The following is a 14708-nucleotide window of genomic DNA, read 5'->3' as shown; positions in this document are numbered from 1 at the left end:
AGCACTTCGGTAGTGTGAGAAATCAGCTGTACTTCACTGATCAATATTTGTTTTGAAAGGCAAAAGAACATGTTCAGCTTTGGGCACAATCCCGTCAAAATAACTCTGTTGTCCCACAGTGCTGTGTTCAACTTCTAAGGTCATGTTATGTTGCCTGTTATTCTCTGCACTTGCTTGCAAAAGGATATTAATGGGATACTAATAATAGTTTATAGGTTATGTAATTCTATGTGTCCTGAAAGTTAGGCCCAGCATAATTGATGTACAGAGCTCAAATGCAGGGCATGGCATTGAGACAGGACTGGTGTTGTGACAACAGAGACTCGATGCAGCAGATGAGGTTAAAGGTCAGAGTGAACAACTGATCTGATAAGTGTAATAAAGAAAGTGCTTTCAGGACCTGCTCATGCCAGAGAAGGACAAACAGATGGAAAAGAACTGTTTCAACGTGACATGTAGGTACATTTATGTAAATGTACTTTGTACGCAGTCTGAAATGATATGATCTACACATGCGCAGCTGAGCAGGGTAACACTTGACAATAAGGTCCCATTAGCATTAACTAACTGAGCTGTTCAGACATACATTACAGTATATATTAATGTTAGTTTTAGCATTTTTAATTCATGTTAGATCAGGGGCATTACATAATATTCATAGATACAACTTTTGATTTTAATAAATGTTGAAATTATAACATTAAGATTAATAAATTCTATAGAAGTATTGTTCATACTAATGTTAACAAATGGAATTTGTTAATACTTCTTGTAAAGTGATACTGAGCAGTGTTCTGACCGTTATAACTTAAAAGGTCCTCTTACAGTGTAAAACAAAGAATGTGCCATCAAACAAAAATGAATTGTGTTGTTAGAACATTTCTGCCTCAATTAAGTTAAAACAGATTCTAAAAATGGCTCATTTAGAATAAATCCATAAATTACACTTTGTACATACACCGAAAGCATTACAATGAACATGCTTTAGTGACATTGTTTTAGCTTTCCCAGCTGTGAGTATTTGCATATATTACATCCTTGGGCTATAGTGTCAAAGCCTACAGTCAGTTATCAAATATATTAACACAACGCACATCTGGAAGGGGAAAGGATAGCAACAAACATAAATTCACCAATATGACAAGTGCTTTGACTATTTCTGGAACCTTTTGATGCCTCCAAGAAGATAAAAATGCAGATTCTCAGAATGGTATTGATGATAAACTCTTCAAGTATTTACCTAAAAGCCCTGAAATGAACACATTCCCGAGTTTTTGAGCATTCCAAACAACAATTATTTGCATAGAAAAATTTGAATTGAAAAAAATGGGCCTGAAGTGTGTGATAAATGAGCTGTCCAGGGTACTGAACATTAATGCGTCTTCTGCTTCGATGCAGGGTTTGGCATAGACACACACATACCGGATACCGAAATGATAACTGTAACACATAAACAGCAACTTTTACATTTTTTCACAAGGACACTTTTTCACAGTTATTGTTACTCATTAACAACAAATATTTAGATGCAGCTCAGTGCTACTTTCACTCTTACATTGTAGTAAAGCTAAAATGATGGTCAGCTATTCATTGTGAGGACAGAGCGTTGCCCTGTAATCTTGTTTGTTAAAGTCTGACTGTACACAGTGTATAATTTAACTAGACATAAGTCAGCATTTAATGATCATATGAACTCTTGCTATGGTTAAATCTACTGTGTAACAACATCTTATGATGTTAATTATTACTAGGCTTCTGTGAAAAACAATCTCAAAAACATTAATAAAATAATAAAGAAATACAAACAAAATAATAGTAAATTAGAAAAACACGATTTGGAGTTATCCAAAAGTGAAGGATTCCTATATTCCTCACCATATCAGCTGCAGTTAAAAAAATCTGATGCCTCTGTTTTGTGTGCTGAACACAACACAAGCTTTCAACACCTAATTACTAAAGGGAATGACGCAAGCCATTCTTAGGTAACAAAGTCAGTTGGTTACTTATCTCTCAATGACTGGCCTCTGTAAGGCCGCCTGAAAAGATAAATGCATAATCTACTGATAAATGCATAGAGAAATTATTTAGATTTAGATTTAATTTAACTTTTTAGAAATGCAATTGGAAATAAGATAGAAATGTAAGGATTTAAAAAAAAAAAAAATATTTCAGATTATGCACTAGGTCTAGTCAAATATGCCAATTTTGCCTCAACATACATGTGAGATTTGTCAGATGTTCCTTTTATTGAAGCTCAAGATGCTTTTTGGGTGATCTCAAATCATGCTGGAGACCTCATGATCGTCAGGTTTTAGACAAATTTGTTGAGTTGAAGCAAAAAAGGGGACATAAAAAGATTTTATTTTATTTTTTATTATCTTTTTACTTTTTAAGAACTGTTGTGCTTATAAAATCAAAATAAATATGTATATTAAATTGGTGGTCTCAGACGTTTGGACCCCACAAGGCCAATATAGAATATTTTTTAAGACAGCATCCATGAACCCTTCATCTCGCAAACTACGTACTTTATTAAAGCAATCCTTAAAAAAGTTATCAGTATATCGCAACAGCAAAGCCTGTTTTAAATGTGACGACGGCTTTGTGTTATAGTTGTGTATTCATGTTTATTCATGTGTATTCATCATAGACTGTAAAAAATCCATGCATTCATCTCAAGGGTTGCATTATAACCGCTAGTACGCTACAAGTTTCCTAGATGCACGTCACCCGGGTGTCTGTGAAAAGAGGGAGGATGTGCATGTGACGTCACAGCCGGCAATGTAAAAAATAACCAAAATGTCGGAGTTTTAAGGAATCTCCTTGAAAGGTGTTGAACAAATATTGAAATGTCCGTCCGTATTTACATGATACCATTAAAACGCACGCTGATAATGCAATCTTTAATGAATGAGTAAGCTCATGCTGGAGACAGAACTGGAACAAACCTGTTTTACCCGGCCGGCTCCTATCATGCTTCACGTGCACGAGAATTGCCTCCCCACAACTCTCACCGGCATGCGCATGCTCGTGCATTTAGATAACTACGATCACTCAGTCCTGTTATGATCCTCAAATTCCTCACATAGTTTTGATTATTCAAAATGCTGTTCATAAGATGATTTATATTATTCACTAAAACTCATTTTGAAATACTTGTGTTTTCATATAACTATATTTTATTTTACTAGTGATGTTGCGGTCAAATAACAAATGATTTAATTCAGTGCTGTGATATATTGACTCTTCAGACATATGAGCTCCAGGTCTTGTAAGGATTTGTTTCTCTATTTAAACAGATAGCAGAGATAATTTGCCTATGATAATTTGAGCCCATTCAGCCAGTTCACCAAGTCCAATGCGCGTTCACGATTCAGTGCAGTCGCAGTAGCAGTCGCGCACGAGCTCGAATACCGGCTTCAGCCGGTATAAAATCTGCCAAGCTTCAGTGAGAGGAAACAGAGACAGAGAGCTGGCAGATAATACTTGATCTAGTATAATAGCAGTATTTATAAGTTGTTAATGTAGTCGAACATAAACTAGGAAACGATATAGTTCAATATATGTCACTCGGTTGTGACTTACTAACGCCTCGCGCTCTCCACAGGAGTGACTGCGGATGCTCAGGGCAGAAACGATGATCTCTGGTTAACACTTTTACAAAGAAGCCAGCTAGAGCTGTTGGTTTTTTGTTTTCTTTCAACATCCCGATTTTTCCGCAGTTTCTTCAACGTCTCGGTAAGTTAAAACGATTTATACCCAAAGTAACAGTTATAGCATTTGAATGCCATTTTTTTCTAGCGCGTGTAAGGACAGATGCCCTTTATTGCATGATAAAGTTACTTATTGCGTCACATGATGTACTATTTTATGATAGTAAGCTATGTCATTTATTGACTTAATTAAATGAATAATGCCTATGTCAGATATATATATATATCAAATGTAAATGTATGTCCCTGTTACACTTAATTTTCCTGGTTAAATAAAACATAAAAAAGAGAGACTAAGTTAAATACAATTCTGTTTTGTATTTTACACTAACTATGTAATGTTCTATTTATTAAAACCAAGTATAAATGTCACCAAATTAGTGTTATTATGCATTTTTGCATTTATTCCAAAATAATCACTAAAGCCAGTAACAATCAAGTCATCAAGCTTGTTCACAATGTTACAGACACGAAGATGTACCTTTAATTTCCCCAAGCTGATTGCTCACAAAAAACAAAAAACACATTCATGTTTTCAAGTTTGATTTTGACAAAGCAGTGATATTTAAGTTATATATATATATATATAACTGAGTTGCTTACTTACTTTTTCATTAGCCTTCCCATTAATGCCATCGATAGGCTTATTCGACTTAATGGAGAGGCTACACACTGCAGAGCCATGGGTGAAGCATGAAGTCCAGATCCCCCTCTCTGGATGTAATTTGGGTATAATGGATGGAGCTAGAAGTTCTAACCACACCCTAACCATACCCATAACTCTATCGCTCCACCCGTTTGAAGTCCAGCGAGGTGGACATGTATGTCATTTGGCTCTGCAGTGAGCACCACTTGACTTCATGCAGCGCTGCGCAGACCGATCGGCAGCTGACTTGAAGCAGTGCATGCCGGTTAGAAATTTTGTCTGACTTGAGACAGCGCTGACGCCACGTCACTGTGACGTATGGCATCAAAGTACCGCGAGAGAGATTCGAGAGCAGACGGTTGACTCAGCCGGCGCAGCTTCTCAAGAGCGGCAGCATGAGCTCTGGTGACGACACAGCTGTTCCACGATTGGCCGGATTCACCCTAACCAATCATATCCAATAATAGCGCAATGGAGTTATTGCGCTATTATATATATATAATGCCAAATAGACTTCATCATATATATATATATATATATATATATATATATATACAGTATATATATATATTAGGGCTGTCAAACGATTAATCGCGATTAATCGCATCCAAAATAAAAGTTTGTGTTTACATCATTTATGTCTGTGTACGGAGTATAATTATTTTCTATATATAAATACACACACATGCATATATATATTTAAGAAAATGTGTTATTTATATATAAAATATTTATATATAATATAAATTATATATAATATAAATATATATACACAGTATATACATGCAAATATTTCTTAAATATATACCGGTACATGCATGTGTGTGTATTTATATATAGAAAATAATTATACACCGTACACACACATAAATTATGTAAACACAAACTTTTATTTTGGATGTGATTAATCGCGATTAATCGTTTGACAGCCCTAATATATATATATATATATATATATATATATATATATACATACATACATACATATACAGTAGTCAACACTTGAAGTGGATCAAAAAAGTTTATCAAAGTTGTCCTAAGGCAAGAACGGGTTTTGTTCAAAATTCATGTATAACTTTGATGAAAGGTTTTGATCCACTTCAAATGTTGACTACTGTGTGTGTATATATATATATATTTATATATATTTTATATAAACAAACTTAAATTTGTTAGATACGATTATTCGCAATATAGCCTAAATATTTGAAAGTGTTGCTTGACTCTGGCACTCCCTTTTAATATCCCAACAGTGGTTACATAACAAGGATTTTATGCATATGGATTTATAGCACCTTGAAAGGTAAAATAATCCAGCTGACAAGGCAGATTAAAGACAAGCTTGCAAACAAAGCCCGCTGTTAAGTTGACACGGGGACACCATCAGAGCCGGTGTGGAAATACATCCTATCTAAAACTCTCTGTACTGTCACTTTGCTTACATTTATAGAAACGTCAGTGTCCATCATGACAGGATTGATGTCAGCCCTGAAGGGCTGCACAAGCCCTAACGTGTACGCTGAGGTGCCAGATGGAGGCTGGGGCTGGATGGTGGCTGTGGCCTTCTTCTTCGTGGAGGTTTTCACTTACGGCATCATCAAGACTTTTGGGATTTTCCTCCAGGACCTCATGAGAGACTTTAATGAAACCAACAGCAGAGTGTCTTGGGTCGTCTCCATCTGTGTCTTTGTCATGGCCTTCACAGGTAATTCAGTCAAGACATTTAAAGATACAGTACGATAGCGCTGGTTGTACCTCACAGTGTTTGTTTTCACAATACAAATGGTGTCTGCACAAATGGTAGGCTAAGCTTTACAAGTGAAAAATACCTTAATCTATGATAATACAAGAAGATTGTTTTCTGGTGAACACCTTTGAGACATCAGTAGAAGCCATTGTGTGCTATTTTTTTAGTTTCACATAGTTTGTTTCATCATCAATGCAGGTTTTATTCTACAGCGACCACACAACTCAGTTTTAGTTTAGGGAAGTTGAAGGGGAAATAGGTCATTATAAAAATACCAGGCATATCTCAAAAGAGGTGCGTACAAACGGAAATTAAGAAACAAGCTGTGTCATCAGATCTGTGATTCCTTTGTATTTCTCCCATGCCTTAAAGGGATAGTTCACTCACCCTTTCATTCTAAAAGAAGATATTTTGAGAAATGTCTGAATGTTTTTTTTGTCCCACCATGGATGTCAGTGGACTCCAAAACTGTTTGGTTACCAACATTCTTCAAAATATCTTCTTTTATATTCCAAAGAATTAATAGTCAAACAGGTTTAAAACGACATATGGTGAGTAAATTATGACAGACTTTTCATAATTAGGTGAACTGTCCCTTTAAAACATATCAGATATTGTGGTCTTTCAGTGTGAACCTGTCAAACAGATCCTGACTTCCAAGCAAATCTTTTCATCTTGGCATTTGTGCTGAGAGCGAGCTGAACTGTGCTGTGAAAGAAATGCCGACTGTTGTGATGGCTGACTGGAGATTCACTCACTTTGCCCAGTGACAAAGCAGCGCCACCATTTCATGACTCAGTGGACAGATTCACATTTTTTTCCTGCTGAAAGGGCTTCAAAAGATCATTCTTGTTCAAACAGAAGCAGTCTGAGAGTGAACCAAAGCAAAACCTGCAGCTGCTAGTGATACTGTCTTATGCCCTTGCTGTAAAAATGACACCACCATAAATGGATAATTTAAGGAAGTGCATCGATCCACTGTGTTGTTTCTCAAAGTTTCTCAAACATGTTTGTAATTGGCACCATCTTTCCCACAGCTCCTCTTTCCACAGTGATGAGCAACCGCTTTGGCTATCGGCCTGTCGTCATGCTCGGTGGGTTCCTGATTAGCCTGGGCACAATTACAACGGCCTTCACCAAAACCATAACTGAGATGTACATCACCATGGGAGTCGTTGCAGGTAAATTCACCTGCTGTGTGAGTTTGTATGTGCGATACATATTTTGGGACCCTAATTGTTCCATAACAAAATATGTAAAGTAAATGAAGATGAATTTATTCAGTATTTTAAGAAATTTTGCATTGCGTTATTTTATTGCCAATGCGGCGTGTTACTGAATTTTTTCCTCAGGGTGGCGTGGCATGACATTGTGAAAACTGATTATGTTTTAATTTCTTATTTTAAAGAAGAGACATATTTTCCATACATCGCATTTGTAATTCAGTTGTTTCGTTCTTTTTGTTTGAAGAGTAATGGCTGCTGAAAATTCAGCTTTGCCATCACAGGAATGAATTAAATTAGCAAACATATTTAAATAGAAAACAGTTATTGTAAAGTGTGATAATATTTTACAATATTACTGTTTTTACTGTATTTTTTTAATAAAATAAATGCAGTCTTGGGGAGAATAAGAGCCTTCTTTCAAAAACATTAATACATCTTACCAACCCCAAACTTTTGAACAGTATTTTCTGTAATATCACTAAATTATTAAACTCATTTTTTTGATTACTATATTACTGTATTTCCCTAGCAAACATGATGTTCTTTTTTTCAAAGACACAGATAGGGAATTCAAGCAGTGCTGTCTGGTATATGACTTGTTATCCCTGACACCTTTAGTAACACACACCCTTATATAACATGATGAATTTATATAGCGTTTTTTGGGTGGAGTGTTTTCATGCGTTGACATTCATGCGGTAACACACACAAATCGACGTTAATGAGATTCAAGCACATTGTCCCAAAGTGAAATAGTCTTGTTTCAAATTTCCTTCTTTAAAGAAATCTGTAGAAAGCTATAGACAGTCATTTATTTAAATATCTCACAATGCACATTTTAAACTCCCAATATAACACTGCATTTTATTAACTGTTTTAACTGAAAGAAACTTGCATTGATATATCTTAAATTATGTCAGTGCCATTGTTTTGTCTCAAGATCACCAATGTTTTTTTCCCAAGGCATTTTTACTTAAATGTCCTAACTGAACTGAGGTCTAATCCTGGCTTAATGTAAGCCATGTCTGTGAAACCAGGCCAAGATGTTTGAATATTTCATTTTTACTAAATAACATATTCACACTCTAGCCGATCAGTCCACATGTCCCTCTTTCATTTATTGTTCCAAAGGGCTGATGTTTTCTATAAACAAAATTTGAAAATTATGACCACATAATCCTTTTGGGTAACACTTTAGTTTAGGGTTCAGTTTTCACTTTTAACTAGGATGTTGGCTGTTTATTAGTACTTATAAAGAACATATTAATGCCTTATTCTGCATCCCTTGATCTTACCTGATACCTAAAGTTAACAACTACCTTACTAACTATTAATAAGCAGTAATTATGAGTTTATTGTGGCAAAAGTCGTAGTTAATAGTGAGATTTAGACCCTAAACTAAAGTGTGACCTCCTTTTATTTTTCCAGATTTTTCTAAAGATGCACTGCTAGCTTTCCCCAAAATTCAAAACACTCCCTTCCCGCCACTATTAGTTGATCCTAACCTTGCCGATCTTCTCCTTGTCTCTTTTTTTGTCTCTTTTAAATACAGTTTTCTTTCAGCCCTTTGTCAAGTTTGTCCCACGGAAGAGAGCGGCCTGGTTCTTTGCGCACCTGAGCCCCTTGTGTTGAAGAGACCAGTGGCTGTCATCTCCCTCTTTGCATTTTATTTACAGGCCTGGGCTACTGCCTTACCTTCCTGCCTACAGTCACCATCCTGTCGCAGTACTTCAGCAAGCGCCGCTCCCTCGTCACATCCATAGCCTCCACTGGAGAATGCTTCTCCCTGCTAGCCTTCGCGCCAGGTATGATCGACAGGGGTTGTGCAACAGATTCGTCTGGGTAGTTCACACAAAATAGAAATTGTGTTATTTTCTCACCCTCATGTTTTTCATATGAATGACTTTCTTCTGCAGAACACAAAAAGAAGATATTTTGAAAAATGTTTCAGCTGTTGGATATTGGACTTAGAAAAATATACATTTTTCAAAATATCTTCTATGTTCCACAGAAGAAAGAAAGTCATACAGGGGTGACATGAGGCTGAGTAAATAACGACAGAATATTAATATTTACTAGGCACAGGCAACTTTTACAAGCACTTGCAAACTTATTTTATATGTTACAGATTAGCCAAGCATGTACATAACATGATAAAAGCCTATTTGGGAGTCAAATACATTTGAATAGTCATAAAAGAGATTATTTTTCACAGAAAGCCCAATGTTTTTTTAGACCTGCTGAAAAACGTGTCTTTATTTGAATTCATGCTGCAGCTCTGAATGCGCTGAAGGAGCAGATCGGCTGGCGTTACTGCTTGATCATGATTGGGGTTATGCAGGCCTCAATCATTGTCTGTGGGGCTCTGCTGAAGCCAATAGTCATTAAACCCGAACCTGCCACACCAGAGGGTTCCACATCCCCCCTTAAAGAACCTGAATCCAAATATGACCTGGAGAACGAATTCACACACACCTCTATTGGCTCTGTGGACTCAGGGGTCCAGTCCGTCACCTCCTCTCAGATCAACCTGTCTGGCCTGGAATCTACAGAGCGGGACTCTGCAGAGAAAGAAGCACTTAGGAAAAAAGAGGAAGGAGAAACCGTTGAAGACGAGCCACTAGTGCTAACTGAGACCTCAAGGGTCTCCAGGCCCAAGCTGTTGGACTTCTCCGTGCTCAGGGACGCCAGCTTCAACTGCTACGCACTGTTTGGCCTGTTCGCCACGCTGGGCTTCTTCGCTCCGCAGCTCTACATCATTGATCTGAGCGTGAGCCGAGGCGTGCCACGTGACAGCGCCACCTACATGCTCTCGGCAATGGCCGTGGCTGAGATTCTAGGTCGTCTGTCCATGGGTTGGGTCCTTAATCGCAGGCCCGTTCGCAAGATCTACATCCTGCTGTTTTGCACAGTGCTGCTGTGTCCGGTGCTGGTCATCTTCACCTTTGTCACTGAGTTCTGGGGGCTCATGTCCTGCTCCTGTTTCTATGGCTTCCTGCTGGGCACCGTGGCCTCCAGCCACATCCCCATGCTGGCTGAAGATGACGTGATTGGCATTCAGAGGATGTCATCGGCTGTTGGCGTCTATGTCTGCATCCAGAGCTTTGCAGGACTGGCCGGTCCACCTCTAGGAGGTAAAAACAGCTTCTGTCAACTAGCAAACAAAACAGGGGTTTTATAAAAAAGATGAAAATATGATGGGACCCCTTACTAAAATATAAAAGCAGCTAGATATTTTTACACGCATGGAAAATAAAGGGGTATCCAAATTATTGTTGATTAAATTGTTTACTCGATTAAAATTTGACATGGTCATTGTACTAACGTAAAAGGATTAACACTACACCAGTCTTTTTTTGTTTACAAAGTTACTCGTAAATTTGCCTCCACCACACATTTATGTTAATCTTGGCGTTTCAGGTTTTCTGGTAGACACGACGGACAATTACGGATCAGCCTTTTACTCCTGCGCGGCTGGAATGGGAGTAGGGGCTCTGTTTCTTGGACTGGTGCGTCCAGCCAAATCCGGATTCTGCCTTGGGAGGAGGAGAAATGACCAGCAAACACCAGACAGAGACTCTACCTCACAGGGAAGTGATGATGGCACTGCTGACTTTGTAGAAATGGACATGGAGACAGACGACAGTCCTGCGAAGGGCAAACCTTGGCCAGTATGAATACTGCCTCACCTCAAGAGTAAACATGCTCCTAATCCTCCACTTGAATGTCGTCCCAAAGGTTGCAATACACAAAAACCCTGTTCCAACAGGGTAAAACAGTCACAAATCAAATGTTTAATCACTCTTCATTGCACTTCTGCTGAACACCCAATCATAACCCCCGAAACAAGTTTACATTTTGTGTGTTACTCGCTATTATTTATTGAAACGGGGAACAAGACTCCTTTCCGTTCATACTGTGGTAGTACGCATACTACAGTCTCCACACACTTTTAGACAGGGTAAGAATTAAACCTATAAAGCGTTCAATTCTGTAACTGTCATTTACCAAAGTCTGCTAAGTGCGAAGCTGACTATTTATTTCATAATTATATTGACCAAAAATCATCACAACGCTCAGTTCTCAGCTTTAACATCTAAAAAATGAAACCTCAGGCTGTTTTGCTGCTTACAGTGAGGCCATGATGCATATTTATATTGCATTAGGTTGAATAAACCTCATTCACAGTTAAAGGTGAGAGAGGTACGAAGCTGTCTAGTGTTTCAGGGTGCTTGGGTCCCTTGTTTAATGCAGCTTTGATGATTTGCACCACTTATTCCCAAGCATTCACTATAAAAGATGATGCAGATTGTGATGTAACCTTCCCTCAAGAGTAACTCATCATCAGTCAGAACACGTTGAATGAGGGATCAATTATGCTGACAAATGTCAAAGGCCTCTGAATTCCTGCTCAGAGATGCTGTCTACTTAGAAACACATTCAAGAGTTTCTTATAAGTTATGGTGAAAGAATGTCATGTTACCGCTGTAATTTGTAGTCTGTGCCTTGTCCAAGAATTCTGCGGAATCAAGAGCTTGCGACTTGAAACGGGAAACTAAAGGGGCCGTTCACATGGAACTTGTTCTTGCGTTTAAAAGCATGAGATTCGGTGTCTCTCGAGATGCGTTTTTAAAAAGTTAATTTATAACTTGACACGAGACGCTGAAAACGCCACATGAGGCGGTGCAACAGTCAAAAATGTCAGTCTAGTTATAGTCACCATGAAATGGTGACTGGCAAATCATTTTTAATGGAATATTGCAGTATTATAATTAATAATCTTTGATCAAATCATCTCTTCTCTGATGACATGGCACGAGGGCGGGACAACCTGTCACTCACATGACATCACAACGATCCAATCAATTCCTGATGGACAAAATTAAGTCCCGTCCTACATTTGTTCTTGTTCAGGAAGCCGTTTCACTCGAATATACATCACAATATTGAAGAAAACTTTGAACAATATTGAATATTGTGTCTTGTCGACTTTAAAAGCAGCATAGTGGAACGCAAAAAAAACAAGATGTGGCACGGAAGAATGAACAGTCTCGAGACGCGTAAACAGATGCGGCTCAGAGACATCCGTAAGGAGAATCGCAGTGGAGTGTGTTCTGTGAGAACTGGCCCCAAACACATAAAACACTCGATGAGTATCTTGACTCAAGAAATGGAGTCAATTTAAATGCAAAAAGAATTACATATATTCTAGCATATGAGATGAGTCTGTCGGTAAATTCCATTAAATGCACTTAATGACTTGAACTCTTATGTACCTCTTATGTTCTGTAAACTTAATTTGTCATACATGTATTTAAAGACTGTTTATTTGGGTTTTGTACTTTTGATGAGAAGGCACATGTTGTGCGCCTTTTTTCTTTGATTTGTTCAAATCTTTTTTTAATGTAACGCAGACTTCTGCCTGTGAGATGCTACACTTCTGAATATTGCAATGACAATTTGTTTAATGTATAATAAACACAATGATTTTTATAATCAGGATTTTCCTTTCCATACTTAAATTTACAAACCTTTCTGTAGATTTTTCAGACCATTTTTAACAAATTGTTTATACAGCATTATTTTGGGTATAGTCGCCTGTTTTTTTTTTTTCATTGATTTTCTCAAAGTGATGTATTCGTATACAAACGGCCAAGTAAAGACTGATTTAGATTATACTTTGCTGCTTTATCGGTTGCTTGAAATTCTTAATTATATATTTTAGAAAACTTTATAGTGGCAGTGGCAGTAGTCTGGAAACACAAATAATTTTCCATACTTATCCAGACCTGGAAATGACTCTGGAACCCTGTATAATGGAGTCCCGCTCAGTCATTTTTGTTTGTTTGCCACTACACAGGTTTAACCTTATTGGGAAACACCACATAGGCACAGCGGCCTTGAAGCAGTCACATGACACTGGACAAAGAGCTGAGTCATCTTGCTCCGCTGCAGCAAAAGATAAGCACAGTCATGCACTCAGAGGAGTGCAGTGTGGTGGCAACAGCAGTGCCTGCAGTAGCCTGTGTGGAAACTGTCCCAAGCTAAAAGCGATTCATAGTTTAAAGCTAGGTTACAGTAAAACTATTGTTTTGATGTAGTAGCTACACTGCTGGCTATCTACTTGAATATTTGTCTAAACAAAAGCGAAATATAAGACACAGACACAATTGTTTTTAGTTCGCCTGCATTATATTTGACATGAATTGGCACTAACTGCAGATGAAAATAAAATTAAACATTTGAAATGCATTTAAACATTTCCGTTTTTAATCCTCGGGAATTCCTCGCACCACAGACCAGTTGTCCATTAGGGCGCGCACAATCTTTGTTTCTGCACAAATTATTTTATGTAGCAATAACATGACCAATTTCTAATTGTATTATGATTTTTCATGCTATTCTTAAAATGATGTTTTAGATTTAATATAAATTAAGCTTATTTATATAAAATCTGAAACATTCTTTTAAGAATAGCGTGAAAAATCCATGATATAAATACAATTGTATTTATAAGTGTAATTTTGATCATTTGTAAAGCCATGCATTTTAAATGAAGTAGAACTGACTGAAACCCTGGCTACATTTGGTATAACACCACAACCTAGTGTTCACAAAGTGGAATCGCACTTTCACCATTGTCGATTTAAGAAATATTTGTAGAAATTAAAACAAGCTGCAGAATTGCTCAAACGTAGTTATTCTGAGCCAAAAAAATAAATAAAATAAACACATCAAATGACAGTTTTTGCAAAATGATTTTATTGAGTCAATGATGAAGAATGAGGAAGCATAGGTTAGACTGTACAATGAAAAGCAGGTCTATATTCAGTACTGAGCACAACAGTCTTAATCTTTAGAATGAATTATTTTGATGAGGACTCATAAGCATCCACATTAATCAAAATTCAAAAAACCTAAGTACAAAAAAAGACCAGAAATGTCTGAGGCATCAAACTGGAGGCACTAAGAATCCTTTGTGGCAGGCATAAGTCTTGCATAATTACAATAATCAAACTTGATTATCTGGGCAAAACTGAAAAGGGCAAATCAGCCACCTCTGATCAGAATCGGGTTTAGGAGAAAAGCTACAGTGAGAAAGACAATTCTTACAGGAAGAGCAGAGAAAACGTTTCTCTCTCTCACACATCACAGTGTACGGAGGAGGAACACAGCTAAAGTAGTGTATCTATCTGCAGCATCGCCCTTCCTTTAAACCTGTCAACTGTTAGGAGACGACAGAAACCGATGCGCTCTGATAGAGGCATTGTGTATGTCAGTGGGTGACGGCTTTGTCCTGCACCTGTCATATCTGTCAAAGCTACATCAGACAGTGACGTCATCTGCAAAAGCACTTGGGTTCACCCTCAGGGCTC

The 14708-nt window shown here is 37.5% G+C and overlaps 2 protein-coding genes across 2 annotated transcripts in view; one reads left to right on the top strand and one right to left on the bottom strand.

The window, feature by feature from the left end:
* prkar1aa (protein kinase, cAMP-dependent, regulatory, type I, alpha (tissue specific extinguisher 1) a) overlaps positions 1–14708 on the bottom strand; it is a 125357-nt gene that overhangs the window by 31923 nt on the left and 78726 nt on the right. The window lies entirely within an intron of this gene.
* slc16a6b (solute carrier family 16 member 6b) lies at positions 3393–11223 on the top strand. The gene is made up of 6 exons (XM_079864313.1): positions 3393–3738; positions 5810–6064; positions 7144–7287; positions 9009–9137; positions 9609–10466; positions 10753–11223. Exons 2-6 carry the CDS (start codon positions 5827–5829, stop codon positions 11007–11009), a joined length of 1626 nt encoding a protein of 541 aa, XP_079720439.1. The 5' UTR covers positions 3393–3738; positions 5810–5826; the 3' UTR covers positions 11010–11223.

This window comes from Squalius cephalus, assembly GCF_949319135.1.
Source record: "Squalius cephalus genome assembly, chromosome: 1".
Taxonomy (NCBI): domain Eukaryota; kingdom Metazoa; phylum Chordata; class Actinopteri; order Cypriniformes; family Leuciscidae; genus Squalius; species Squalius cephalus.
The sequence above is the reverse complement of the archived record's forward strand: the minus strand, read 5'-3'. Positions and strand labels throughout refer to the sequence as shown.